Source organism: Anabrus simplex, chromosome 3, assembly GCF_040414725.1.
Source record: "Anabrus simplex isolate iqAnaSimp1 chromosome 3, ASM4041472v1, whole genome shotgun sequence".
Lineage (NCBI taxonomy): Eukaryota > Metazoa > Arthropoda > Insecta > Orthoptera > Tettigoniidae > Anabrus > Anabrus simplex.
Genome location: NC_090267.1, coordinates 519,763,590 through 519,790,377, shown reverse-complemented (window position 1 = coordinate 519,790,377; position 26,788 = coordinate 519,763,590). Strand labels below are relative to the sequence as shown.

At 40.3% G+C, this 26,788-nt stretch overlaps 1 protein-coding gene across 1 annotated transcript in view; it reads right to left on the bottom strand.

Annotated features, from left to right (window-relative positions):
* The window catches only part of LOC136866889 (receptor-type tyrosine-protein phosphatase H), an 819,913-nt gene that overhangs the window by 274,310 nt on the left and 518,815 nt on the right, over positions 1 to 26,788 (bottom strand). The window contains exon 14 of the mRNA XM_068227107.1: positions 484 to 654. Within this exon, the coding sequence (XP_068083208.1) occupies positions 484 to 654 (171 nt within the window). The remainder of the gene's footprint in view (positions 1 to 483; positions 655 to 26,788) is intronic.

The window sequence follows — 26,788 nt, the reverse complement described above, 5'->3', positions numbered from 1 at the left end:
ACAGAATATAGGGAGCTCATAGCTGTTCAAGAAGTACAACTAACTCTCCTTCTCTGTTTAAGATTAAGAATATAACTGGAAATATGTCAGAAACACAGCTACTAATAGCACCCTGACGGGCTCTTCACCCCAGGAAATGTCACTATCTGGATCCAATACGCAGCGAAAATTCTAAAATTATCGGAAATTGTCGAAAATCGAAATGGCACCCTGAGTAGAAAAATCCATTACTTTTGTTAGATTAGCTTAAGTTAGGCTGCCAGTCTTCGAAAATTCAAAAATTGATACATAATACTGCGCTGATTGGTCAATTCAAATTCAAAACTGCAAAAGTTCGAAGATGGAATGCGCTGATTGGTCAAAAATTCAGGTAGGCTCAAGTTTAAATGGCGTAGGTGAAAGTCATCGTGAAGGTGATTGCACATTTTACCTTCGCCTTTTCGCCTCTACTTCAGTCACAAGGTGTTTCACATTGTACTTTACCTGTATCCAGTGTGACGTATTTGGCATCAGCGTATGTTGACTTGGTGTATACGCGGACGGTTACGTGATATTTGCGGCCAGGTGTCAGTGGCTCATTGCAGTAGTCGGAGTCGCAAGTAGCGTTGTCTCCGATTATGTAGGATATCGTCACTGCATCCTTAGTGGTACCAGCTGAAACGAAAAATTCACTCATGTCAGAGAGGACATTTGTTTGTATAAGGAGGATAATCTCAAGAAGCCTTCACAATTACAACGGGTTTTTTCTTTGTTTTTCTTTTTTTTTTTTTTTTTTTTTTTTTTTACAGATCATGATAAATCACATAAGATGTTACAGTAATATAACTAATCGATATTCATTTTTCATATTCTTAAATGGTATTGCAGGAGCCGTAAAATATTGTGCTCTATTTTCTTGTGGGATTTTTAATGATCCAACTTTTAAAATAAAACTCTAGTAATTTCTGACACTTGCAATAAAGTTCATGACTTCCGACAAGTAATTAGTTCGTGCAACAAATATCGAGTTGCAGTTCTAATGGCTGAGAACGGACAGCGTTCATTGGCGCAAGCTGGTACTGTGGGCGCGCGGGACACAGCTGAACAGCTGTGCGCTCCGTCTGCACGACCTGTGGCGTGTGCTCAATTTACACAACATAGAGCAGAATGCGGAGTAAATGCGAAGCATTTTACGCCGATAGGAACTACCAGTACATGAATTAAATTTATAAGCATAATCAAACATAACAATTGTACAATGGAAAACCCGTAAGAAATGCTTTGGTTTTAAAAATAAAGTTTAAATTCCGGTAAGTACGACACAAAACAAAATCTGTATACATTTTTACTATAATGCTAGCAAGTTCAAACAATATCCTGTTAGTAGTATAAGTGAATGGTTCGGCGGCCTCCGTCTCCGCACGGGGGGCCTTCCAAGGTGCCTCCTCCTCCGCCTCCGCGCGGGGGGCCTTCCCAGGGGCCCGCACCTCCTCCCGCGGGAAATTTGAATTCGTAAACAAAGCCACGCGCTTTTTGACAGCTGTCATCGACAACAACGCATCGCTAACATCACTGCTGTCATCTTGACGGGCCTAAACCTCAGTGGTGCCAACTAAACCTTACTAGCGCGAGATTTTAATGGGTAAACAAAGCCACGTGCTTTCCTGACAGCCACGTGCCTGTTGACAGCTGTCATCGACAACAACGCATCGCCAAATACAGTAGAGATAATACCCGACACTTAACGGATTTCGCCTTGCTAAAATGGGAGACAATTCGACGGTGGCGCTCCTAGTGACTTGCTAAATCGCGCTAAATTCAAATATCCATGGAAATGTATATACGGAAATGGATAAATAAATTACGTCTAGAAAGAAAGTGTTATTGAGATATTAACTTCGAAGTTGCTAAAGCAATTCTGGATAAATTAATGAAGAATTATTTAAAAGGTTATTATTCAAAGACTGAAATTAGACATATAAACAAGAAGTGAAATGGACTGGTCTGAAATGGCTTGATCTTTCATTTATGCATTACTTTTTAAGCTTTAGCATTCCTGCCTGAACTCTTACGGTTGGATTAGTCTTTTTTCTAATTTATAAACATTGTATCATCACATTAAGACCCTTCTCTATAAAAATATCGGCACGTTCCTTACACATATGATGCAATGAATTAACATTTAATAGCTGGATAATTTTCCTCTTAACATGAAGCCTACTAAGAGAAAGATATTCCTTACACATATGATCCAATGAATTAACGTTTAATAATAATAATAATAATAATAATAATAATAATAATAATAATAATAATAATAATAATAATAATAATGTTTTTGTTTTACGTCCCATTAACTACTCTTTTACGGTTTTCGGAGATGCTGAGGTGCCGGAATTTAGTCCCAGAGGAGTTCTTTTACGTGCCAATAAATCTACCGACACGAGGCTGATGTATTTGAGCACCTTCAAATACCACCGGACTGAGCCAGGATCGAACCTGCCAAGTTGGGGTCAGAAGGCCAGCGCCCTAACCGTCTGAGCCACTCAGCCCGGCGAATTAACATTTAATAGCTGGACAATTTTCCTCCTAACATGAAGCCTACTAACAGAAAGAAAATCTATAAAATCCCGGCTTTAATCTGAGAAGAGGGATAAAGAAAGAAAAGTATGAAAATGTTGTCGATAGTGATGCTTTAAGGAATATTTACGTACAATTAGAGCAAAAATGTAGCATACCCTTGGCTGTATTGTCGAGGATTTCTAAAGTCGCTGGCCTGGAAATGGTCTGAACAGATCTTATAATTCTTATATAAGCACAACGTCCCTTCTTTCTTGTACACCTTATCTAAATCGCTTCTGTGACATTTCAAAACCCACAGATCACACCTACAACAACACATTGGTTTTGAAGATTAACTGCTGCACTATAGAATAAAATATGCGTATTACATTTTATGCCAGTTAAAATATGGGTCGAGCAGGTCAGAAGATTATGAAGTACTATAAAAATCTCTGTCACTGGAAGAATATATATGCAAACACAATATTACTTACATGTTCTTGTCACGAGGGAACCTGAGGAACGACCGCGCATTTTTCTCTACTTCGTAATTACTGCAGCCAAACACAGCACATATCTTTCCCCTCATGTTGAGAGGAGATATCAAGGAATGACACAAACTACTATTTATTTATGTCAACTCACTGAAAATGCATAAATAACACCAAAAACTTCACACAAAAATACACGTGCTCTTATGAGAGAATCAGTACTGTTCAGGCCTATCCGCTAGAGTGAGCTCCAGTAGCTGTCCCTCGATATCTCGCTCAGTGTCGCGTATTATCTCTACTAAATTTCGCATCGCTAACATCAGTGCTGCCATCTTAACCGGTCTAAACTTCAGTGCTGCCAACTTAACCTTACTAGCGCGAGATTTGAATCGGTAATCAAATCCTCGTGCTTTTTTGAAAGCTGTCATCCGCCATCTTTAATCAACAGAGCACCGTGCTGCTATCTTTATCGTAGTAGCGAGCAATTTCGTTAGCTATCATCCGCCACCTTTACTCAACAGAACACCGTGCTGCCCTCTTTATGGCTACTATCTTAAGCACGTAGTAGCGGGCAATTTAAAAGTCCGTTAGCTGTCATCCGCCATCTTTAACCAAGAGAGCACAGTGCTGCACTCTTTAGCTACATACCTTTGAAATGTGGTGGCGGCAATTTGAAAAATTCTACGTGCTCTTGTTTGGAAACAAATCCACGTGTTTTCTTTTTGTTTTTGTTTTTTACAGCTGCCATCAGCCATCTTGCATCGCTAACCTCAGTGCTGCACTCTTTAGCTACTTACCTTTGAAATGCGGTGGCGGCAAATTCCACGTGCTCTTGTTTGAAAACAAAGCCACGTGCTTTTTTTGACAGCTGGCATCCGCCATCTTTAATCAACAGAGCACCGTGCTGCACCCTTTAGCTACATACCTCTGAAATGTGTGGTGCCAATTTGAAAAATTCTACGTGCTCTTGTTTGGAAAAAAACTCACGTGCTTTTTTGACAGCTGTCATCCACCATCCTTAATCAAGAGAGCACCGTGCTGCACTATTTAGCTACTTACCTTTGAAATGTGGTGGCCGCAAATTCCACGTGCTCTTCTTTGGAAAAAAACCCACGTGCTTTTTTAACAGCTGTCATCCGCCATCTTTAATCAACAGAGCACCGTGCTGCTATCTTTATCGTAGTAGCGGGCAATTCCGTCGGCTGTCGTCCGCCATCTTTAATCAAGAGAGCACCGTGCTGCTATCTTGCAAGCAATTTAAAAAAAAATTCCGTCAGCTGTCATTCGCCATCTTGCACCGCAAACTTCAGTGCCACACTCTTTAGCTACTACCTTTGAAATATCGTGGCGGATAATTAAAAAAATTCTACAGCAGTCATCTCACGACGCTAAGACAAGATGGCGGCTATACATGACTCCTTAAGGGTGCTTATGCAAGATGGTGGCTATACATGGCTCCTTATGAGACTCCTTTAGGGCGCTTGCGGAAGATGACGGCTGCTCTTATGAGAAGGCTTAAGGGTGCTTGCACAAGATGGTTTGAGACTCCCTAGGGGTGCTTGCGCAAGATGGCGGACACAAGATGGCGGCTATACACGGCTCCTCATGAGACGCATTAAGGGCGCTTGTACAAGATGGCTGCTGCTCTTATCAGGAAAGCTAGCTTAGAGGTTAACGTGCCGTGTTAGTTCGATTCATTAAATTTGGGGCTTAAATGCAAAATGTTAAATATCACGAAAACGGTGTATCGTAGAGCAAAACGGACAAACTTTTTCTGCCTAGTACTTAGTTTCGCAGTATAAGGAACATGATAGCGTACGAAAAACATAGTCTAATGATGAGATCAACGGTTCGGTTCCTTTTTAGACCCTTTGGCATTTACCGAGCTCGATAGCTGCAGTCGCTTAAGTGCGGCCAGTATCCAGTAATCGGGAGATAGTGGGTCCGAGCCCCACTGTCGGCAGCAATGAAGAATGTTTTCCGTTGTTTCCCATTTTCACACCAGGCATATGCCGGGGCTGTACCTTAATTAAAGCCACGGCCGCTTGCTTCCAATTCCAAGGCTTTCCTTACACCATCGTCGCCATAAGACATATCTGTGTCGGTGCGACGTGAAGCAAATAGCAATAATAATAATAATAATAATAATAATAATAATAATAATAATAATAATAATGATAATAATAATAATAATAATAATAACCTTTGACATTTGCTCTGTTTTAGCTTGTATTGAAGCAAGTTTTGTAACATGATCAGGTCTAGCTATGGTAGAGAGTATAACTTGCTGTGCTGGTTCGATTCATTAAATTTGAGGCTTGAATGCAAAATGTTAAATATCTCGAAAACGGTACGTCGTAGAGCAAAACGGACAAAAATTTTCTGCCTAATACGTAGCTTCGCAGTATCAGGAACATGATAGCATAAGAAAAAAGTAGTTTAATGATGAGATCAACGGTTCGGTTCTAACTTAGGCCCTTTGGCATTGACGGCTATCTAATTCTACAAGGTTGTGGGTGCTCTTATGAGACAGCTTAAGGGTGATTGCACAAGATGGCTTAGGACTCCCTAGGGATGCTTGCGCAAGATGGCCGGCACAAAATGGTGGCTATACATAGCTCCTTATGAGACGGCTTAAGAGCGCTTGTACAAGATGGCCTCATCATTCTCTTTCTCCTCCCCCTCCTCTTCCTCCTTCCTCCCCAACCTCCTCCGCCTCCTATGTCAAGGCATAGCTTTATCGAACATCATTGTGCATGTTTAGACTTGCAGATCACAAAAGAAACATAACAAGACTAGAATTGAGTGGCTCAGTGCCAAAGGTGCCTAACCCTCAAATTTAAAAAATGCCGTTAATGTGCTATAATGGACTCCTAATAGTTTCCTCTATCAGGACCAGACTTGCCAACTACATTCCAGTAGCTTGATTGGTGCTGCCACCTGCAATTATGTTAGGCAACTTCTATAACCTTCAGTTCCTTTAGTGCCAGCTGTGCCTATCCAACATCAAGATGGCTGAAGAGAGCTGGATTGTGGAAATGCTCCTGGAGGATAATTACGATGGCAGCGGCAAGGACCAAGGTTATGAGCATAACTATGCTGATTTCAAATCCTCAGGTAATTTAGAATAGGTACACATATTGATAATATTAGGTAATAAGTTGAATGGTTTGTGATTAATAGGGAAAACATGTAGTTGGTTAGGCATTTCTTGCTCTGACTTTAGTAAATGAAATTGTATTGTACTTAGGCATAACTGATTGATACTTTAATGGTGATTATGTTATGTATTAAATTTGGTACTATATCTAACATAATGAGTAACTGAAGAGGATAAGTTCTGGCAATAAAAATATGAATATGAGTAATTCAGAAAGTCCATTATAAATATGATGTTGTTTAGATGGGCCTACAGCTGTTACATCTGTATGTGATTCTATTTCACAAACCTCAGGTAAAATGTCTTTATAACTGTTAGGTTCAGAAATTAATGATAGATTTTATATGAAATAGTTTTTAATCATACCTTACAATGAAACTATAAGCGCAGTGGAGATAATGTTCTAGAGACCTGTTGTTGAAAGTTCATGTAACTTGGTTACAGGTAACTCACAACCACAAGGAGCTGCATCTGAAGCAGAAGTATCTCATAAGATAATTCCTGAAATGCCAAACATGACACCGAATGAAGATAGGAACGATCAAATAGAAAATGTTGACTTACCTAGAAGAAGGAAAAGACCAAAGCAGCCAGAAAATCATAAGAAATATATTAGGAAGTACAAACGTAACCATGGTGAGGAATATGTCTCCGTTACTGGAAAGTTAGTACCAAGAAAACAGTGTTCCTTGGATTCATGTGGTTGCCAGCTACAGTGTGATAAACTTATTTCTTCAGGTAGACGACAGCAAATTTTTGATGGTTTCTACCGAATACTTTGGTCTCTAAAATATGCATTTATCAGTGGGCAAGTTGAAGTAAGAGACATCAAGAGACAATATACTAAGAAAGTGGTATCTCGAAGAAGCAAAAGTAGAGTGTATAGACTCCAGGATGAGAAGGGTGAGGATAAGATAGTGTGTAAGAAATTTTTTCAAGGTACATTCGCAATTTGTGATGATACAATTACTAATGCTCTTTAAAGGAAATTGATAAAAGAGGAAAACATGTACTACACAACTAAAACCAGCCCTGGTGATGAAAAGAGAGTTTGTGACTTTGTAAATAAGTTCCCAACTTACGAGAGTCACTATTGTCGTCGAGACAATATCCCCAGATCTGAATATGGCTGTACAAAGAAGAATGTTCCAATCATGGACACAAAGCTGTTTCGCCACAAGGACACGTGCAACACATGTGATGTTCAAGCTAGGATGATTGGATTATCAGATGGTCTTGAAAAGCAGAAGCTACTTGAGCTACATGAACTTCACCTGCGGAGGGCAGATGGCATCCGGGATTTAAAAAAGAACGATATTGAGGAAGTTCGTGCCTCTAATGGTAGGAAACAAGTTTTTGTATTTGATCTTCAGAAAACTCTCCCTACTCCATTATTAACAACAGGAGTAGCCTGCTATAAACGGCAGCTGTGGGTGTATAACCTTGGAGTCCATGACGAGGTTACCAACTGTGGACACATGTATGTTTGGGGAGAACATATTGCTTCTCGTGGTCCTCAAGAAATTGCTTCATGTCTTTTATACCACATCAGAAACTGGCTTCCATCAACAATAAGGGAGATTGTACTGTACAGTGACAGTTGTGGTGGTCAAAATCGCAATATCAAAATGGTTCTGATGCTACATTATATCATTCAAACTTCAGAAAACATTGAAGTGATCCACCAGAAGTTCTTTTTACCTGGGCATAGTTTTTCCACTTGTGATCAAGACTTTGAAATTATAGAAAGGGAAAAGAAATATCATCCTCACATTTTTCATCCAGAAGATTGGTGTGATGTTATAGAGAAGGCTAAGAAGCAACGACCAAGATTTGTTGTTCATAAAATGACTAGTGATCTGTTCTTCAGCACAATGGCAATGGAAGAAAGTATTACTAACAGGAAAGTAAGTACGCACAAGGAAAAAGTGGAATGGTTGAAGATGCGGTGGCTTTAGATAGAGAGAGAGTACCCAAAGACCCTGTTTTATAGCTATAATAGCCATGAAGATGGGATATTCCAGACAGATGATCTCTCAAAGAAATCTGTTCGAGGCCGACCCACCCGCCAGTTACCAAGTTCTCTAGAGCTCCTCTACCCCACAGGCAGGAAAATATGAAAAGAGAAATGAAAAGATTTACTGGATCTGATGAAACATGTTCCACCACAACACCACCATTTCTACAGATCACTTCAGGAACAAGAAGAAAGTGAAGTAGACGAAGATTGTAAACAATATGAGATACCATAGATAATGTATTGTCAAGAGCAGATTCAAATATTATCAATTTATGTCATTTAAATTCCTTTAGAGGTAAAGACTGAACTTATTTCAATAGTTCCTGCTGAAAATGAGCTTAAAAAGTTCCTTATATCTAAGTCCATTGTTGCCTAATCAGCAATTTTGTTTGTGAAGTGTGTTCTAGTTCAGCGCCAAAATTGCTAATAAGTTTGTGGTTTAATTTGGTTGGGGATAATTAGTGCCAATTTTTTTATTGTTATATATGTGAAAAACCATATTTGTACTAAGTAATGCAATAAAAAGTAATATTTAAGATGCACTTGTCATTTTTCAATCGTAGTCTAACTTTAACCTAAAATATCTGAAAATGAAGTAAATGTGGGTTAGGCAACTATGGCACTGAGCCACTCAATTAAACACTATACTTGATGTCGTTAACCTCAACATGTGATCAGAGCAGTACATAAATGATTAAGACTAGAATCGAACAATGTACTCGATACAACATGTGTTTAGAACATGTTAGGGGATACCTTTGTTCTAAGAAGATCAGATTGAAACATAACAAGACTAGAATCGAACACTGTAATCGATGTTGTTAACTTAAACATGTGATCAGAACATTGTTTGATGTGTTCAGAGCAAAAGTACAATTTCAATGATTTGCCTAGCGTAAAAATCAAAAACACAATATGCACATATCGCGTAGCTAACTCGCCAGTAAACGATGTTGAAAAAGTACAACTTCAGTGATTTGCCTAGTGTAAAAAAACACTGTGCACATACTGCGTAGCCAACTCGCTCGGTAAACGATATAGCAAAAGTACTACTTCAAAACGATAATCTTAGTTACAGTAGAAAAAAACATAGATTCAAACCCTGTTCTATTATCGCAAACACGGAGAGTAAAATTAAACAGAACGATTGGTGCTAAAAGAAATACATTGGTTACGTTGAAGCCCCTGGCAGTCGAACAAGTTATCACATAAACATGTAACATGAAATATCGGTTCGGAAACATATTGTGTTAGCATGGGTTACAAGCATGTAGCTTGTGTAGGAGAGGACTACTACGCAAGATGATTGCAAAATGCTGAACTGTGTTGCTAGTCGTTGTATATCCGGTGACAAACTTTTGGTTGTATGCACTTCAAGTGTTCGTCACTGAGTGCGGATTGCATCCGTGACTTCGTTATTTACATGATTGAAAAAGTTGCTCACATGCTTACGTCGTTCCAAAGAACTTTGCGGCCCTTTGATGCGGTCTTGCGGTAAATTATAAAATGCTTGTACTTAAAGTTCTAGGAACACGCTTCACATCGCCAGAGACGTCATCAAGTCAAGAATAGCAGAATGTATGTTTCTAAAGAATGTGAAAAGTCGATGAAATGCACTGTACAGACAGGAGAGACTTCAATACATTTTGTGAAATTGTCATTTTCGATATCCGAAACTACAGGCTGCATGTTTTTCAAATGCGTTAGATTTCGGGACTAAAGATTACGACTCCATAATTCTAGCTTTACTATGAAGACAACGATTTAACATGAACGTAATAAGTTTGTCTTCCCACGGAGAAGCTGGTCGACTGCTGCATTGAACGTAATCAGCCGCTTGAGCTCGGAGCAGCGCAGACACAGAAGTCGCTGGCTGGTACAGAACATACGCCTCGTTATGTATCTCTTGGTTATGGACCGTGTTTGTGACTGGGGAACTAAAGGAAGGTTTATGTTATTGAAAGAAATAAACAATGGTGCATGTATTCGTTCTGTGGCACCATCTCTCAAGGATATACTGCAAATGTGCACTGCCTTTAATAGATCACTAATTTACGAACTCATTTTAAAATATTTTCATTTGAATCCCGTGTTTCTTGTGATAATTCCAACTCTGTCAACCAACGACTGGCCATGAAGGGAGAATCAACGTAGTGGCTTTATTTATTTATTTATTTATTTATTTATTTATTTATTTATTTATTTATTTATTTATTTATTTATTTATTTATTTATTTATTTATTTATTTATTTATTTATTTATTTATTTATTTATTTATTTATTTATTTATTTAATTCGCTGGGGCCATCAAGGACTACGTTAAGTCTTGTTACATTTGACACTGAACTTGGCCCTCTTTAGAGCCCAAATTTCCCTCATTCTTTGTGAGTTGGGCTGCTTACGCTCCTCAATCCAAGGGGCACCGTGTCTTCTCTTCGGTTGCTCGTCTCGGTTTAGCCCGTTCGTCAATATTTTCTTGGGGAAGAGATCGCTGTTAAGGGCGTCTTCAGCTGAGCATTTGCAGGTCTTCTTTGGTACTTCTAAACCAGGGAATTGTGTTTTGGGGTTTGGATCAAAAAGTGGAAGATTTCTTTATTTAACTTTCTTCCGTCCATTCTTTTCAGATGATCGTAAAATCGTGCCCGTCTTTTTCTGATTGTGTCGGTGATTTTCTCTATTTTTCTGTAGACTTCCTTGTTGGATCTCTTTTGATGGATTCCATTTCTGTACTTTGTACCAAGATTCCTCTCACAATTTTGCGTTCTCTTTTCTCCAGTTCTTCAAAGAGTCCTTTCTTGGCATTTAGAGACAGGGTTTCGGCTGCATATAGAACTACTGGCTTCAGAACTGTTTCATAGTGACGTATCTTGGTGTTTTGGGAAAGGCATTTTTTGTTGTAGATTGTGCGGGATGTTTGGTAGGCTATTTCCATTTTGCGTACTCGCTCCTGAAGTGCTTCTTTGTCCAGTCCATTTTTCATGATGATCTCACCCAGGTATTTGAATTTGTCTGCTCGGGTGATGTCCCCGTATTTTGTATGGAGTTTTGGTGGAGCCTTTTTGATGTTAGTCATTACTTCTGTTTTCTCAAACGATATCTGCAAACCGGTTTGTTCGGCAATTTCCTTTAAAATTTCAACTTGAGCTCTAGCGGTTTCTATGTCTTTTGAGAGAACAGCAATATCATCCGCAAATGCTAAGCAGTCTGTTGCGATCCCCTTGGATTTGGTTCCTATTCTCAATGGACTGTAGTTGGTTTCCTGTAATCTCACCCGCCAGGTTCTGATGATCTTTTCAAGAACACGGTTGAAGAGTATCGGGGATAGCCCATCACCTTGTCGGACTCCTGTTTTGATGTCAAAGGAATGCGAGAGACATCCGTGGAACTTCACCTTGGATTTTGTATCGGTCAGGGTGGCTCTAATTAATGTCAGCAGTTTCCAATCAACTCCAAATTCATTTAAGATGTTTAGGAGGACTTCCCGGTCAATGGAGAGTCGTACGCTTTCTTAAAGTCCACAAAGACAGACACATACTGATTGGACCTTAGTGTACAATATCTGATGATCGTTTTGAGATTTTGGATCTGTTCAGCTGTTGAGCGACCTTTTCTGAACCCTCCTTGGTATTCACCTATTTGATGTTCGACTTGTGCTTCCAAACGCTCCAGGATGGCAAATTATAAAATTTTGTAATTCACGGGTAGCAAAGATATTCCTCTATAGTTGTTGATGTTCTTCATGCTGCCTTTTTTGTGTAATGGATGGATCAAAGCTATTTTCCATCTTCGGGTAGGGTCTCCTTGTTCCAAATTTCTTCCATTTGCTTTTGCAAGGTATCAAGTGATTCCTCTGGGGCATATTTCCATAGTTCTGCTACTACTGAGTCTTCCCCCGGCGCCTTGTTATTTTTGAGACGGGCAATGTAGCTCTTGATTTCATCTCTGTCGGGTGGTCTGGAATCTGGGTACCTGAGTAAGGGTTCCTTGGTCTCAATGGCGCTTTGCGGTTTAGAGCAATTAAGTAAATTCTTGAAGTAATCTGCCAGAATGCTGCAATTTTCTTCATTTGACGTCGCCAGTGTGCCGTCCCTTCGCTCAAAGCATAGAGATGGTGGTTTATAGCCAGTGAGTTTGCGTTTGAAGGTTCTGTAGTACTCTCTGCTTTCATTCTTCCTAAAGTTTTGTTCTATCTTTTCAATGAGAGATTTTTCGTATTTACGTTTCTCAGTTCTGAACACCCTAGCTGCTTGGGCACGTTGGGTTTTGTAGGTTTCCCAATCATTTTCTGATTTCGTAGAATAGTACTGTTTCCACGCATTGAGTCTTTCTTGGAGGACTGATTCGCAAGTACCATTCCACCAGGCATGCTTTTTGCTTCTCTTGATTTCTGCAATGTCTTTGGTGGCCTCAACAAGGAGACTTTTGGCGTTGTTAAAGTCACAGTCATTTGGTCTAGCCTTCTCCTGGAACTCCTCGACCCTTTGCCGAAGTTTATCACTGTCAAAGTGTGTGATCTGTTTGGTTGTCTTCCTTGTGTTTGCGGGAATTGGTTTGAATTTGATAAGAGACATATAATGATCTGAGGCCACATTGATGCCTTTCTTTACCTTGACATTCATTATCTCAGGGCTGTTTCTCCTGGAGACTGCAACATGATCAATTTGGAACTCTCCGAGAGCTTGGACGGGAGAACGCCAAGTCATTTGCTTTGTGGGTAGATGGCGAAAGTGGGTCGACATGACCTGCAGGTTGTGATTTTCGCAAATGGACACCAGTCTTTTGACGTTGGAATTGGTTCTTTTGTGAGCAGGGTAATTTCCTATAACTTTCTTGTACTTCTGTTCACGACCTAGTTGGGCATTGAAGTCACCCAGAAGAAGCTTGACAGGGTGTTTATTTATTTATTTATTTATTTATTTATTTATTTATTTATTTATTTATTTATTTATTTATTTATTTATTTATTTATTACTGCCTTCTTCAGTGCCGGAGTTATGGTTCTAGGCCCTCTCTGACACATAACCACATTTTCTTTACAATCTAAAATAAAATACTAAAATTAAAATTAATTATTAGAAATTAAGAATCGCGCAAAGAAAAAATACCCTCACCTAGAACGTCTCTAAATGCAAACTCCCGTTAATATCTTCGCAGTAATAAACAGACGATACTCTATTATGTACCCGCACTTCGTCCATTTCGATCGTTTTCAATACTCGGACATTACCCATTACTTGTCCTAAAAGGAGTTGTTCTGTTTCTTTATGTCATTATCATTTTTAATTCACATTCAAAAAAAAATTCGCGGAAAGTGAGGAACACATGAGTGAAAAATTCGCGGAAAGTGAGGAACGCATGACTAAAATGCGCGGAAAGCGAGGAACACATGAAAGAAAGATTAGCTAACACTGAAGATAAACTATCCAATATACTGACCGAGTAGTTAGCCAATACTGAAACGCGTATGTCAAATCAGATCAATGAGCTCAGGGAACACACTAGCATTCGTTTAGAGCAATTGGCATCAGAAAATGAGGTGAGTAGGAAAACGCTAGTAGAGTTAGAAAACAAGATAGGAGACGTGCGCATTTGTTGTGTTACCAACACCTAAAAATTGCGGAAACAATTTGAGGAGTCGCGTAAAGTTACGGACGACCATATTACTCAAATAAAAGGCAGTATAGGAGTAATAGAGCAAAAGATGGAAGAGAGGGATGCTAAGACAGCTAAAGAATTAGGAACTGTCACTGATAATCTGATCGAAGTTATCATTAGGATTGACAAAAGTCAAGAAGATCTTGAAACGGTAGAGAGAAAATTGGAGAGTAGGATAGGGGACAAGACACAGGAAATCGCTGACAAATGGGAGAAAACAACCGAGAAGAATAAGGCGAAAATAGCAGGAATTGAGTTGGGTCTCCAACAGACTAGAAAATAAGTCCAAACTGAAATAATAGGAGTAGAGAATCGTAGGGAACAATCTCAGAAATTAGTGGAAAGGCGTATGCTGGGATTGGAGCATGACGTAGAGAAGATTAGAGACAGATTAGAACAATTAGAGTTCCAGGACGGCGATGAGGTAAAGAAGAGAAAATTTAGATTTCTACCTAATCTGTCAGAGAATAAGTATGAAAGGGATATACATAATGAGAGCCAAGGGAGTGAACCAGTGATACTAGGAGAATCGTTCAGCTCCAAGCAACGAGAGGGTAACATGACGATGCTTGGTAATGTTAATACGATTCCAGTATACGGTTGGATGCGTTCGCCCGAAGATAGACCTAAGAAGTTCGAGGCAAATGGAGAGAGTACCCCACGATCATTTCTAAGGGATCTAGATGTATATATGGACGAATGCCACATACCACCGGGAAAACGATTACGTACGGGTGAAATTTTTTTAGGTGGATCTGTTGCGATATGGGCGAAAGCCTTTAAGTATACTTTTCAGACGTATGAGGAATTCAAACAGGCGTTCCTAAATAAATATCGGAACCAGGGACAGCGGCAAGCCTTGAGAATGGAACTACGCGGGTTCAATGCCTACGAGGCTTAGCGAATGTTTTACCTCACAGTTTATACGTCTACAACAGCTTGACCACCCACCACCGGAGGAAGAAATAGTGGTGACCATTATAAAGCAATTGCCGATTGAAGTTCAAATTGCCGCAAATGTTAAAACAGCAGTGGAAGTAGAAGAGACATTAAGGCAATGGGATCAAACGTCAGCATTACACCAGCCTAGAATACGTACAGTGGAGACAATACATCATGTGGACGCCACGAAAGAGGGACCTCTTATGAGAAGAAATGAGAGAATCCGTCACAATTCTGGCACATAAACGTCATTGCTGGTGGAGGATGAGCGAATGAGCCAGGGATATAGAAGAGATTCGAACTAGTGGACTCGCAGGTGGAATCATCAGCGTGATGACACAGAAGTGCGAAGGAGACGAAAAGGGAAGAACCCGTATTTTGATCGGCGGAGAGACAACCGACCGTATTGGAATGGAGATGTCGGCTATCGTGGACCAAGAAGGATGTATCCTCGTTGGAATTCAGAGGGAGGAAATACTGCCAGACGCCGAGGGGATCAGCTGCGCCCGCATGAAAGTGAGAGACACAACCGTTTCTTCCACAGCAGACCGAAAGAAGAAAAAAGTCGGCTGACACAGGGTGAATGGGAGGAAGCCATTCGCTCGCATTCCGAAGCTAACTCGCCAGGAGCGGCTAGTTTAGCTTATCAGGAGTATGTCAACACTTCTCAACCCCACAACTTAAACCCGAACGCGACCGTGTATACAGAAGACGGCGAGGGTTCTAAAAGAAAAATATCTAAACAATGGTAAGGGCGATGTCCTGAAGTCCGGAGGAACGATGAGGATGACTATAGCTGTGCGTAATTAAATTAGTAACCAGGAATTTTCAATAGAGGACCAAATTTGAAAAAATCACCTATTCTTAAAGGAACTACCTGCTACTAGAGGTCTGGGGTTTATATTGGTCTGCATGGACGTGTTCAGTAAATTTGTAACCCTTTGCCCTGTTCAGAAGGCAAAATACCCGTGCTGCGCTTAACCAGATAAAGAATTAAATTATACCCACCATGGGAAATGCTGAAAGTTTGCTGAGTGACCATGGAGGTCAATTTACGGCTGCAGGATTCAAAGGCGAGCTTGAACGCTTGGGGATTGGGCATGTTCTATCCAGCATAAGGCACCCAGAGGCAAATCCGAGTGAGCGTGTCATGAGGGAGATTTCAAAATACTGTAGAGTATACTGTCCTAGAGAACATTATAAATGGGCAAGTGTTGTACCAATTACAATGGAGTGTATAAATTATACGATGCACGAATCTACGGGTCAGATACCGTCATAGATTCACAATAATCAACCCCCAAATCGCCCATGGCACAACGTAATTCCATGTCCTCATGACCCACGTCCCCCTCAAGAAATCTGTATAAGGAAAGGAGCCGAACATCTAAAGGCACAAGCGGAGAAGCGACTCAGAAGGACTCGGCACAAGAGATTTCACCGTCCTATACAAGTTAATGAATTGATATTAATCAAGACCCCGCCCGTTTCAAATCCCACTGAACGATATTATCATAAGTTTGCGGAATTGTACAGTGGACCATATCGTGTAATTCAAAGTTACAACAACAATTCGTATAACGTTCAAAGTCTATATGGGACAATCACGAAAACCTTTAACTCTTCGAATCTTAAACATTATTACAGCCCAGGCCAGTATCAGCTGGACAAAGAACCAGAAGGAGAGGAAAAAGAAGAAGAAGCCGAAGATGAGGAAGCTGGTGGCAACGAGGAAGATGATCTCATCGTACCGGAAGAAGACGCGCCTGATGCAGCAAATGGACTTCTAGAAACAGAAGAGTGCAATCCAGAAGAAGGGATAAATATGGTTATCCGGAAGATAGCCGACCGAAGCAGGGCGAATGTCGAGAACAGGGAGATTGCCCAGGATGTGAGAGCAATCAACGTAAATTTATTGCACTTTGGGATGTATATTATCAACTCAGAAAGGAAAGGGAAGCATTGCCAAGTACTAGCGAAGAAAGTCACATTACAAGAGACTTAACACAGAAGTAGTCAACATATAAGGGTATCATTGTGATCTCATGGTTTGGGAAAACAAAATTTTTGACAAAATTTTATTTTGTCGTCCACCGAGGGCTATGAACCATTCTGTTCATGGTCAAAGGACGTTGATATAATGATAATAATGGTAATCATATAAGACCACAAAGAATGGACATTAGATGGCATTTTATTGCGCAGTAGTGTCTCACATTGCGCTCTTCTCAAGAGAACTTAGCGTCAGAAGCGAGCTGAAGTTCCCAAGATGCTTATTAAAATTTATTATCCCAAGCGAAGCTCTTGAATTTCATCGTGGGGACGCGAACTACACCGTGAGAAACCGCGGGGAAGTTTATATTGGAGGGAAATGAATTTATTCCATATCTCCGCCCACAAGAGGAATCTAGAGCATTGGATATAATAATGGCAAGGAGCATATTTTCCTGAAAATTTGTATATCCTACATGACACTAATTGTAATCACAGTAAAGGAATGGTTAATTGCGCGGGATACCGTGGGAGAAACTTCCTCTCCGCGGGCACGCTTCCAAGGGCTCACACACGTAGAGCTCTGTAGCGTGGGTGCGCAATCGCTAATATAAACGGCCGCCGAGGGCGCAAGCGTCATTTACTTGGTGTATCGCTGTCAAGAAGGTGTCTGTCACGGAGGGACGCAGCGAAGGAAAGATTACCTTTGTCTACGAGCATCGCACTCAGAGTCACGTGTGGACCGGACGCTGCTCATCCATTACGGTGAGGCAGTAATTTGGAGCGAAGCTACAAGAACATCCTTCACGGCATCGAGGTACGACCGTGGACCATCAGCGACGTCCAATCAGCACACCGACCACACCGAGGAGGCGGCGAACAAGTCGCCTGAACGAGTTACAGTTGAACGACACACCAGTCATCCAACTACGATTGCTGTCGCCTGCCCACAACATTGACATGATGGGTTAAGTTAGCAATGTCCGTTGGGGAACTGTTCAGATGCGATCATAAGACACAGGTCAGACAATTCTAATTCTCAGCATGCAGGAGTCAGGGTATGGTTAGGTCAGCCGCATATAAATTAGGCCTTCCGCCAATATGTAAATAAGTAGGTGTCTAAGGACACATGCAAATAGAATTTATGCCCAGGACTCAGGTTTAGTTAGATAGTTAATGTTTGCATGTTGTTGTTCTCATTTATTTTCGTTAGTGTCATTATTGAATATATACTATGTTTCAGTATAGGGAAACAAAGCTCGTGTACTTTCATTTATCCATGACTTACGCAGTCGCAGATGAGTCTAGCTAGGTTGCTAGGTACTAGCTAAATGCATGGAGCATGGTAGACTGTAGAGTTAATTTGTGAGATGATGAAAAGCATAAGATCCTCTATATTTCTTTAATGCACTCGGACTGGCGTATCAAAGTGAGCGGGTCATGTACTGAGAAGCCCATAAGAAAGGAGAAATATGTTTGTTATGCCCAGAGTATAGATATAAGGCCCTAAATAGCACGAGGAATAAAGGGTTAAGTGGTAATTTGATAATTTGTGTACGAGTAAGAGCGCCAATGTGTATGTGTATGAATGTGCCAGTTAGCGCACCAGTGTAAGTTAATACATCGGCCAGTTGCATTTGAGTCATAAATGGAATATAGTGTTGAATTGTGAACTCTAAGGAATAAATTGGCATCTAGTAATTATTATATAATAAGAGGGCAAAATGAAGGGTAGATAAATGGGCCAGAGCGAGGGAGAGACGTCCTTCAGCTTTGTTTACAAGTTGTCGACCGTGAGAGAGATTGATGGGGTAGAACATGGCCGCTCCATTTATACAAAAACCGGGGTGTGTTGGAGTACAAAAAGTAGGTCGTTCTGACGTCAAGACCCGAAGGTATGCAGGAAGGAACAATACTCTGTCAAGAGAAAGGCGAAAGCAGTGATCTGTTAATGCTGCGGTCTGGAAGATAAATTTCTATACACGATTACGTGTGTCATTTAAAGAAGTATGTAACTATTCATATGTGTCTGCATAATGTAAATAATGGTTTTTTTCATCATACTTGAAGTCATGTGGTTGTAGGATTTGAGGATAGTCCTGTGTTCGATTCCCGGACGGTAGTGTGTGTATTGCATGCTTAGTTTAGAGCTTATATTCATCACGAGTACTGTGGTATAGATTCATGTTAGAAATATGTTATGTTTTGGTAAATTTGATTTGGGTATTCTCCAACCTAAGATTTAATTTATTCTCTTTTGACGGAGCCATTAGGCTGGCTGTTGCAGTATTGGCTGTTTTCACGAGACTAGAAATCTCCTCCACACAACCATTAACTCCCGATGAGATGCCTCTTTACTTTAAGATCTCATTTATATTATTTTATGTCAAGATTATCAATTATATAAACTGCATTGATGAGTTTGGTTTATAACAGAAGTTTAAATATTATTGTAATAAATTAGTATAGTATAGCGAACGTGCAGCTCAGTTTTGGTTTTCTTTTTGCTCGAGTTAGTTCACACCCTGTTCATCTTATTCCACTTCATTTATTTTATTTGTCACGTTGACCCTTTTATACCCGAAACCCCTATTGTTGCTGTTGCTGCCGGGGCTGATGATGAGGATGGTCAAGCAAGGTAAGCTATGTGCCATAAGGATTCACCTAGTGGTGAGCGTATTGCTCACTATAATGAACTTGGTCAGATCTCAGCATTTGCGTAACGTTGACGAAGGCATTATGGGGCACAATATACTGTACTATGAAGTTTGAAAGAAATTCCCTTGATATTATATCTATTCGTAGATAAATAAAGCAGTAATTATATACGAATGTGAACGAACGATTAACTTCAACTAGTACTGAGAGAGGTGTGGAGGGGGTACGTAAGTAGTGTGGGAAATTCAAGGAGGAAATACTGAACCATATCGATATATGCTTCAATTGTATACCATTTATTTATGGATAACACTGTGGGCTTATTTATTTATGCATCATTGATTGGGAGTCAAACAAAGGCCGGCCGTGTGCTAGACCGCGCCTATGTTAGAGACAAGTCGATACAGAGCCAGTACCTACGCTTATTTTCAAGTTTGAAAGAAGTCGTTGAGGAAGTGCCACCGCATGGCTCATTGTCCTTCAAGTTCGAATTCAAGTAACCAGAAGCTGGTAGGGGACATATTTGAAGCCTGGGAGTCACCAGACAACGTAACCAGTTTAACCAACTTCGTTACCGCTGGAATGGATTCTTCAAATATTACGGGGAAAATCTGTCCCTGTGTCGATATTCCACTACTTGATTTGCTTGAAGAGATAGACGAGAATTTAGAACTACCTGTGTGCAAAAATATTGACTACTTGTATTTCCTGAGAACGTTTTGCATTTTTAACGGAAAGCTATTTGAACATGAGAAGTGTTGGAGGGACGCTTTGTTGAATCACGGGGACTCCCCTATCCTAACCGAAATCTGCAAGGCTATAAAAGAACGCAGAGGGGGGGAAGCTTTCTCATTCCCGTTCTGATGATCAGTCATATTGGCCGCCTATTGTCACAGTGTGTTTTTATGGAGGACTCTTTATTTCAGTTGAATGTTCTAGCTAAACTGGACGCTAGGCGAGCACTTGATTTTTTCTGACAGTAAATATTTAATTGAGCAATGTATGTGCGGTGTAAACTAATTAATTCACTGGTGAATAACAGTACCCGTAAGGAAAGAGAGTTAGTTCTATCTAGTTGGTAAATATTAAAGTGACGCCAAGGTGCGGGCTGGCGTGTAAATTCAGCATTCCTACTCAAGGACGGTAATGAACGGTAATCTTTATCGACGTGTGTAAGCCGCAGATTTATTAAAAATCAGTGATTAGCAGTAAGCTGTACGGATCGCGCTCGCGGATCGTGAAATGTACGTGTGCGTATCGTTAATTGCCACCCAGAAGGACCGATCTTTGTCTGGGAAAACTCCCTTAAATTAATGGTGCCAGGATCAGACTAAAATCCGTACACAGGCCGTAGTCAATTGTTAGTCAATCATTAAGGAAAAGATCTACTAAAATCCGTACACAGGCCGTAGTCAATTGTCAGCCAATCATTTAGGGCAAGATCTAGTACACATATACTATAAGAGCGGTGAAGCAGATGCCTGATAAATCATCCATATTGCGGGAGTTTTCAGCATTCCAAGGGAAAAGATGGCAGCAACCAGAGTCGACAGAGTGACCGCTACAACCCTGGATTTCGTCGTCATGATGGCCTAAGCTTCGTGACACTAGCGGCCATGTGAATGGCGCTAATGGCAGAGAATCGACCAAGCTAAGTTTCTATGTCCAATTTTTAGCATGCTAGCGGTAGGAATAGCACTAGACATTACCATTTTATTAGAGTAGTTGTTAGCTTAAATGTCAGCCAGAGTGGCAAATTGCTTGTTTATATTTTTGTGATTAACGTAAATGTCGTTTAGGGCTAACTGCATGTTCGAGCCCATTTTGTGACCTACTTTTAACTCTATATATATTAGATAGGAGAAAGGGATAAAGTAGGATATGTATAGGTGTTATTTTATTCCATGCTATTTTAGTGTATTCCATTTTTCTTGTTTATTGTCTTGTTAGAGAGATGCGGGATAGTGTCCTTATTATTCAAATAGGCTGTACGCCACTTAATATCGATTGGGTTATATCACATTACAGCCGTAGCACATGCTATCTATGCACGCTGCATGTCTTTCAGGTGATGATTTACGTCGTGTTCAACGAAGCTGTTAACGCTGTTGGTTGAGTCAGGGTCTATATAATGCTAGGAAGGCAGTTTCTATACGGGAAGAGTCGAATTCTGGACTTGTTGAGAAGAGGCTAGAGAGGCCCGTGTGATAATAATAAGAAAGAATTTGTTTGTGGAGCTGTCTATGAAAAGGCCTGAGTTGTCTATATGTGTGGACAAGGGGAGAATCGAACTCTAGAACTGTCAGTAGAAAGGCCTGAGTTGCCTATATGTGTGAGTAAGGGAAGAATCGAACCCTGGCGCTGTTAATAGTGAGGCTTGAGTTGCATAGAATGAATTTGCTAGTCTATGTTTATGTGATATAGAAACGAGGCCATTTGTATCTGCTTGAAACAGAGTTGTTTGATATTATGAGACAGCTGCTGAATTTGCGTAATAGCAGAAATGGAGCTGCTAGCGGGAAGACAGTGTTCTAGTGTAGAAGAAAGACGAGGTCTTAGCAATGACAGTATTGATCCCCGAGAGCAGGTATATCAGCTGACTGGCCACCCCTCCTTCTAGTGAGAGTTGTCCCAAGGTTAGACCGTATGTTTCCGTAAGCCACTGCTGTACCTTGCAAACTAGAATGACACTTCCCAGCTCACAGCTGATTCCCCGACCACGTGAAGAATGAGAGACAACGATTTCAGTCTTTGGGGTAGACACGAGCCTGCGCCCACGTTATTCGGATGTCCATTTCCAATAAGCTCTCTCAAGAAGTGTTAATATTCATGTTTTATTACAGATTTCTTCATGTGTTGTCTGTTCCTTTTTAGTGTGATTTTATTTTTGTCCTGTATAATATGTCTGTCGTTTTGACCTGCGTTGCTTAAGTGTTTGGTTTATAGCTCGAGAGCTATTTCAAGGGATGACGGCTTCTGTGCCATTCAATTTGCATATGGGACGGTCCCATAGTAAATTCAGTGATATTTTGGTGGAAGATAGGGATGGTCCTGAACGAGTTTGTGAATTATAATTGTATCCGATGTTATCGGAATGTATATTTGTAAATATGTTGGATCAAATGCTAATGTTATTGCCCTTACCGCCGCAGCTTATGAACGATTTAATTATCGCAACCCTTCGGAGCTCGGACTTAGAAACGAAGGCTTGAGTCGATTCACCATCGGAATATAGCGTTTTCCCAAGTTTCAAATATATTATGTTCTTATTTTATTTCCTGGTCGTTACCCGTTTATCTTTGTTGTCTTTCGTTTGTATGTTTAGATTTTACTCATGTGCGTGGCACATTCTTTTGACTTTCATGACGATTTGGTGTCGAAGTTTACGATTTCATTTTTCATTATTGATTTTTGTTGTGTGAATTTAATCTATGTCTCAGTTAATAAATCCATTTTAGACCTATATCTGTTTCATTTTCACGTATAATGCAGCCCTTATCCCGCCCATATCCTTGTTAGTATTTCTAGCTATTTTAAGATATTTTTCATGTCACCTATATTTTGTTTTCCGAACGTACCACGCGCTCTACCCCCTGAGTCTAGTCGGATTTTGAAGCCAGGTACGGTTCAGTATGTTATGCAGTACGGCTATGTCCTTTACAAGGTACATAAATTTCGTTGTACAGTTCGTAGCAGGTCAAGTGGTTAGAGACATAGCCTAGGAGTGTAGCACGTATGTCAGTCAATGAAGAAAGAAATGGAAACTGAAGTACCGAAATACAAAATTTTGTGCATACTTCAGTATCAACCAATATTAGTAATCACACACTATAGTTCAAATGCCGTTGCTTCACGGTAAAGAAAAAGTGAGCTCAGAGGTAGCGGATCGAGTGTTCAGCCATCTTCGCTCAGGAATCCTCCACCCAGCGGGAGTATATGTATCTTGTCATCCCAAACAAATAGATACAGTCAGAATAGTAACTGGATGTCTGCGACTAACTCCTGTAAGCAAACTCCAGTCACTGTTAGGCATCTGCAGGAGTGTCCGTCACCCGCTTTACGGACACAAACTGCTCCTCGGAGACGTAACAGACTCTTCAGAATAACAACTCCATTGTCTTGCTATCCAAGGATGTGTCACCGGCTTTGGTAAAGGGAGAACTGCCACGAGGGTATGATGTCGAGGTCTCTCAACCGTTAGCGTGTTGTTATATCCAGACGTAAGGATAACCTAATGAAGTGGGGGATTCCTTCGTGCATTAGGAACATCGTTTGTGAATCAGTCGTACTCCCAAGATAATGCGTCGCTTGCTACCCACCGCTGAGTTCTGGAAGAAGTGTGTTTGATCCGGACACGGAAATTTAATATATCATATCATATCATATCATATCATATCATATCATATCATATCATATCATATCATATCATATCATATCATATCATATCATATCATATCATATCATATCATATCATATCATATCATATCATATCATATCATATCATATCATATCATATCATAAATGTATTTCCTCCTACAACACTACTGGTTTCTCCATCAGCTACGTAGAGGATATATACACAAAAATAAACATTAAAAAAGGCTACGCATGTTGAATCTATGACAACTGAACTTGAGCTAAGTCAGCGCGATATTCCAACGGCTAACCTGTTGTTAGGCGGGGAGGAGGCACTTCACCACCGATTCCTTTCTTTCCTCTCTTTCCCCTCTCCCCTCGCGGAATCCGAAATATAATATAAATTTCTCTTCTACTACTATAAATTTCCCCAAAGCCTGGCAGTGTCATAAGCGGATTCGGCCTGGTTTTACGGCCGGATGTCCTTCCTGGCACCAACCCTGTGCCGAGGGGTGTCCTTTTATGGTACATAGTAGTGTGTACATGAAGCGAAGTCTGCAGGAACAAGCACAGTCCCCCCAAGACATTGGAATTAACCAGTCGCGTATAAAGCGTCCAACTTGCCAAGAATCGAAACCGGTAGCCCCTAAATCGAACGCCTCCGCGCTGCCCATTCAACCAAGGAGATGAACTGTTTCGTAGGTGTACTTATACCCAATAATAACAAACCATAACAGTGGTATGGGTTACTGCAGTCACGTCCTAGTTCGTGAACCACCGGCAAGGACTGAGAGGTCTAGTAAGTGGTCCTGAGTAGAGATGGGCACTATCACTGAAAACCACTATCGACTAATAAGGCGATAGTCCTTTCGAACTATCGACTGAATAATCGAATGGTTTCAGCCCAACGAAAGTATTCAGTACTTCCTGTCGAGAAGACTAAAAAGTCGAATGATTTCAGTCCAATGAAAGTATCCATAGAACGCAAATAGTCATTCGTTCCATGAAAAACATTCGAATGTTTCCAGTCGAAACTCACCGTATCAAAAGTAAAGAGCCGTACTTTCACGAATTCGACTTATTTTAACGCAGTTTACCAATACTTAGTAATCACTTGCATAGACACCCATTAGAACAAAATTAATGTTATATTGAATGACAAAATTATTCAAAGGGACCCACGTTTCCACGCAGAAATCCACTTCACTTTCCACCACCCAAAGATCTCAGGTTCGTATTCCATTCACTGATAGCGGATACAGTGTCCTTAATGTAGTCTTCCATGGCGTTTTCTACGTTCATTCCTGGTAAATACCACAACAGTACTGTACCTTGGGCGCATACCTCAATCCCTGGAACTCACAGTTGCGCAGGTTAAAATCCCATTTAAGCACTCGTCCGTACACGGGGATATTAAATAGAGAGATGCCCTTAATATGAACCAACATCATACGAATGGCCCTACTTGGTGATAAATGGACAGTGAAACGTAGAAAGACGACAATGAGGCTCTATTCCCGAACAATTCTAACAATAATATGTAAAACTTGTTGCTGTAGTACACAATCAGGTTATCTATATATATAACTAGCAAGATACCCGTGCTTCGCTACGGTATTATACTGAAATTTATAATTGAATCTATAACGTTCTGTATATAATCCGCCGAAATTCGCGATCTGACTCGTTTTGTGAGAGAATCTGCAAAATACGCGATCTGAGTCGTTTTCTGAGAGATTATGGCAAAGTTCCTCCCATTTTTCAATCTTTCTTTCCAGCAATCGATTTCGTACTTCCCGGGCTAGCTCCAGATATTCCGCCCTCAGTTGGGTCCCTAAATCTTTGCCATCTTTTCCTATAAGCATTTTTAATATGGATCAAATCCTCGAGGAGATCCGGCGTGGTGTCGTCTTGGGTGCCTTGGCGGTACTGAACCCGCGGCCGAACTGCATTCGTAGTCAATACTCGGGTAGGTCCCATTTTCAGAGCGGTCCGTATATTTTGACGACGGTCCAGATTATTATTATTATTATTATTATTATTATTATTATTATTATTATTATTATTATTATTATTATTATTATTATTATTATTATTATTGATGTTCTGTACCCCGCAGCAGGATGCAGGACCGCTACTTGGTGGTACATTATATCTGCTGTCATTGTCATTGCTGACAATGTGACCAGCACCATTGTCGCGCGTAGGCAAGGGCGCGGGATTTCTGGCAATACGAATGACATACTTATGTGCATTATTGACCTTATTATAGAGGTGAACAATTGCACGGTCAATATCATTCCTAAAGTTTATTTCAAATGTGTTTAAATTTTTATTTATATGTCTAACTTTAAGTTCTCCAAAGGAAAAGATGGCTCTTGAAAACGAACCCAGGAAAGAATTCAAATGATCGGTTTATGACCAGAATCAAGTAAATTACGAACACTAAAATCAATTGGTTTCGACTCCTTTTCCTTCCCACCGTCGTTAAGTTGATTTATCCCCCCCCCCCAAAAAAATGGCGTGTTTCTTTATGTTTAAAGGAGATTCCAAATACCAATGTTCACGTCTGTTACCTTCAGTTTTGAGATATAAATATCCTCATAAAAAGAATTCACTTTTTCAATTCATTTCACACTCAGCCCTCCCATTAAGTGAATTTTCAGTTTCTTTATTAGTAAAGGCTCTTCTAAATACCAGTTATCAAGACTGTAACATCTTTTGTTTCAGATATGTGTCCTCATAAAAGGAATTCAACCCCCTTTCACACCCACCCCACAAGATGATTTTCCCCCCAAAATACATCTTATTTGTTTCTAAAGGGGATCCCAATGCCAATTTTCACGTCTGTAATGTAAGTATCCTCCTACAATTCATTCAATTAATTTTTCAACTTCTTCACCACCCTTCGTTGGATTTTTCGAAATCAAAGGAACAGGTGTTTCTCCACTTTTAAAGCAGATTCCAAATAC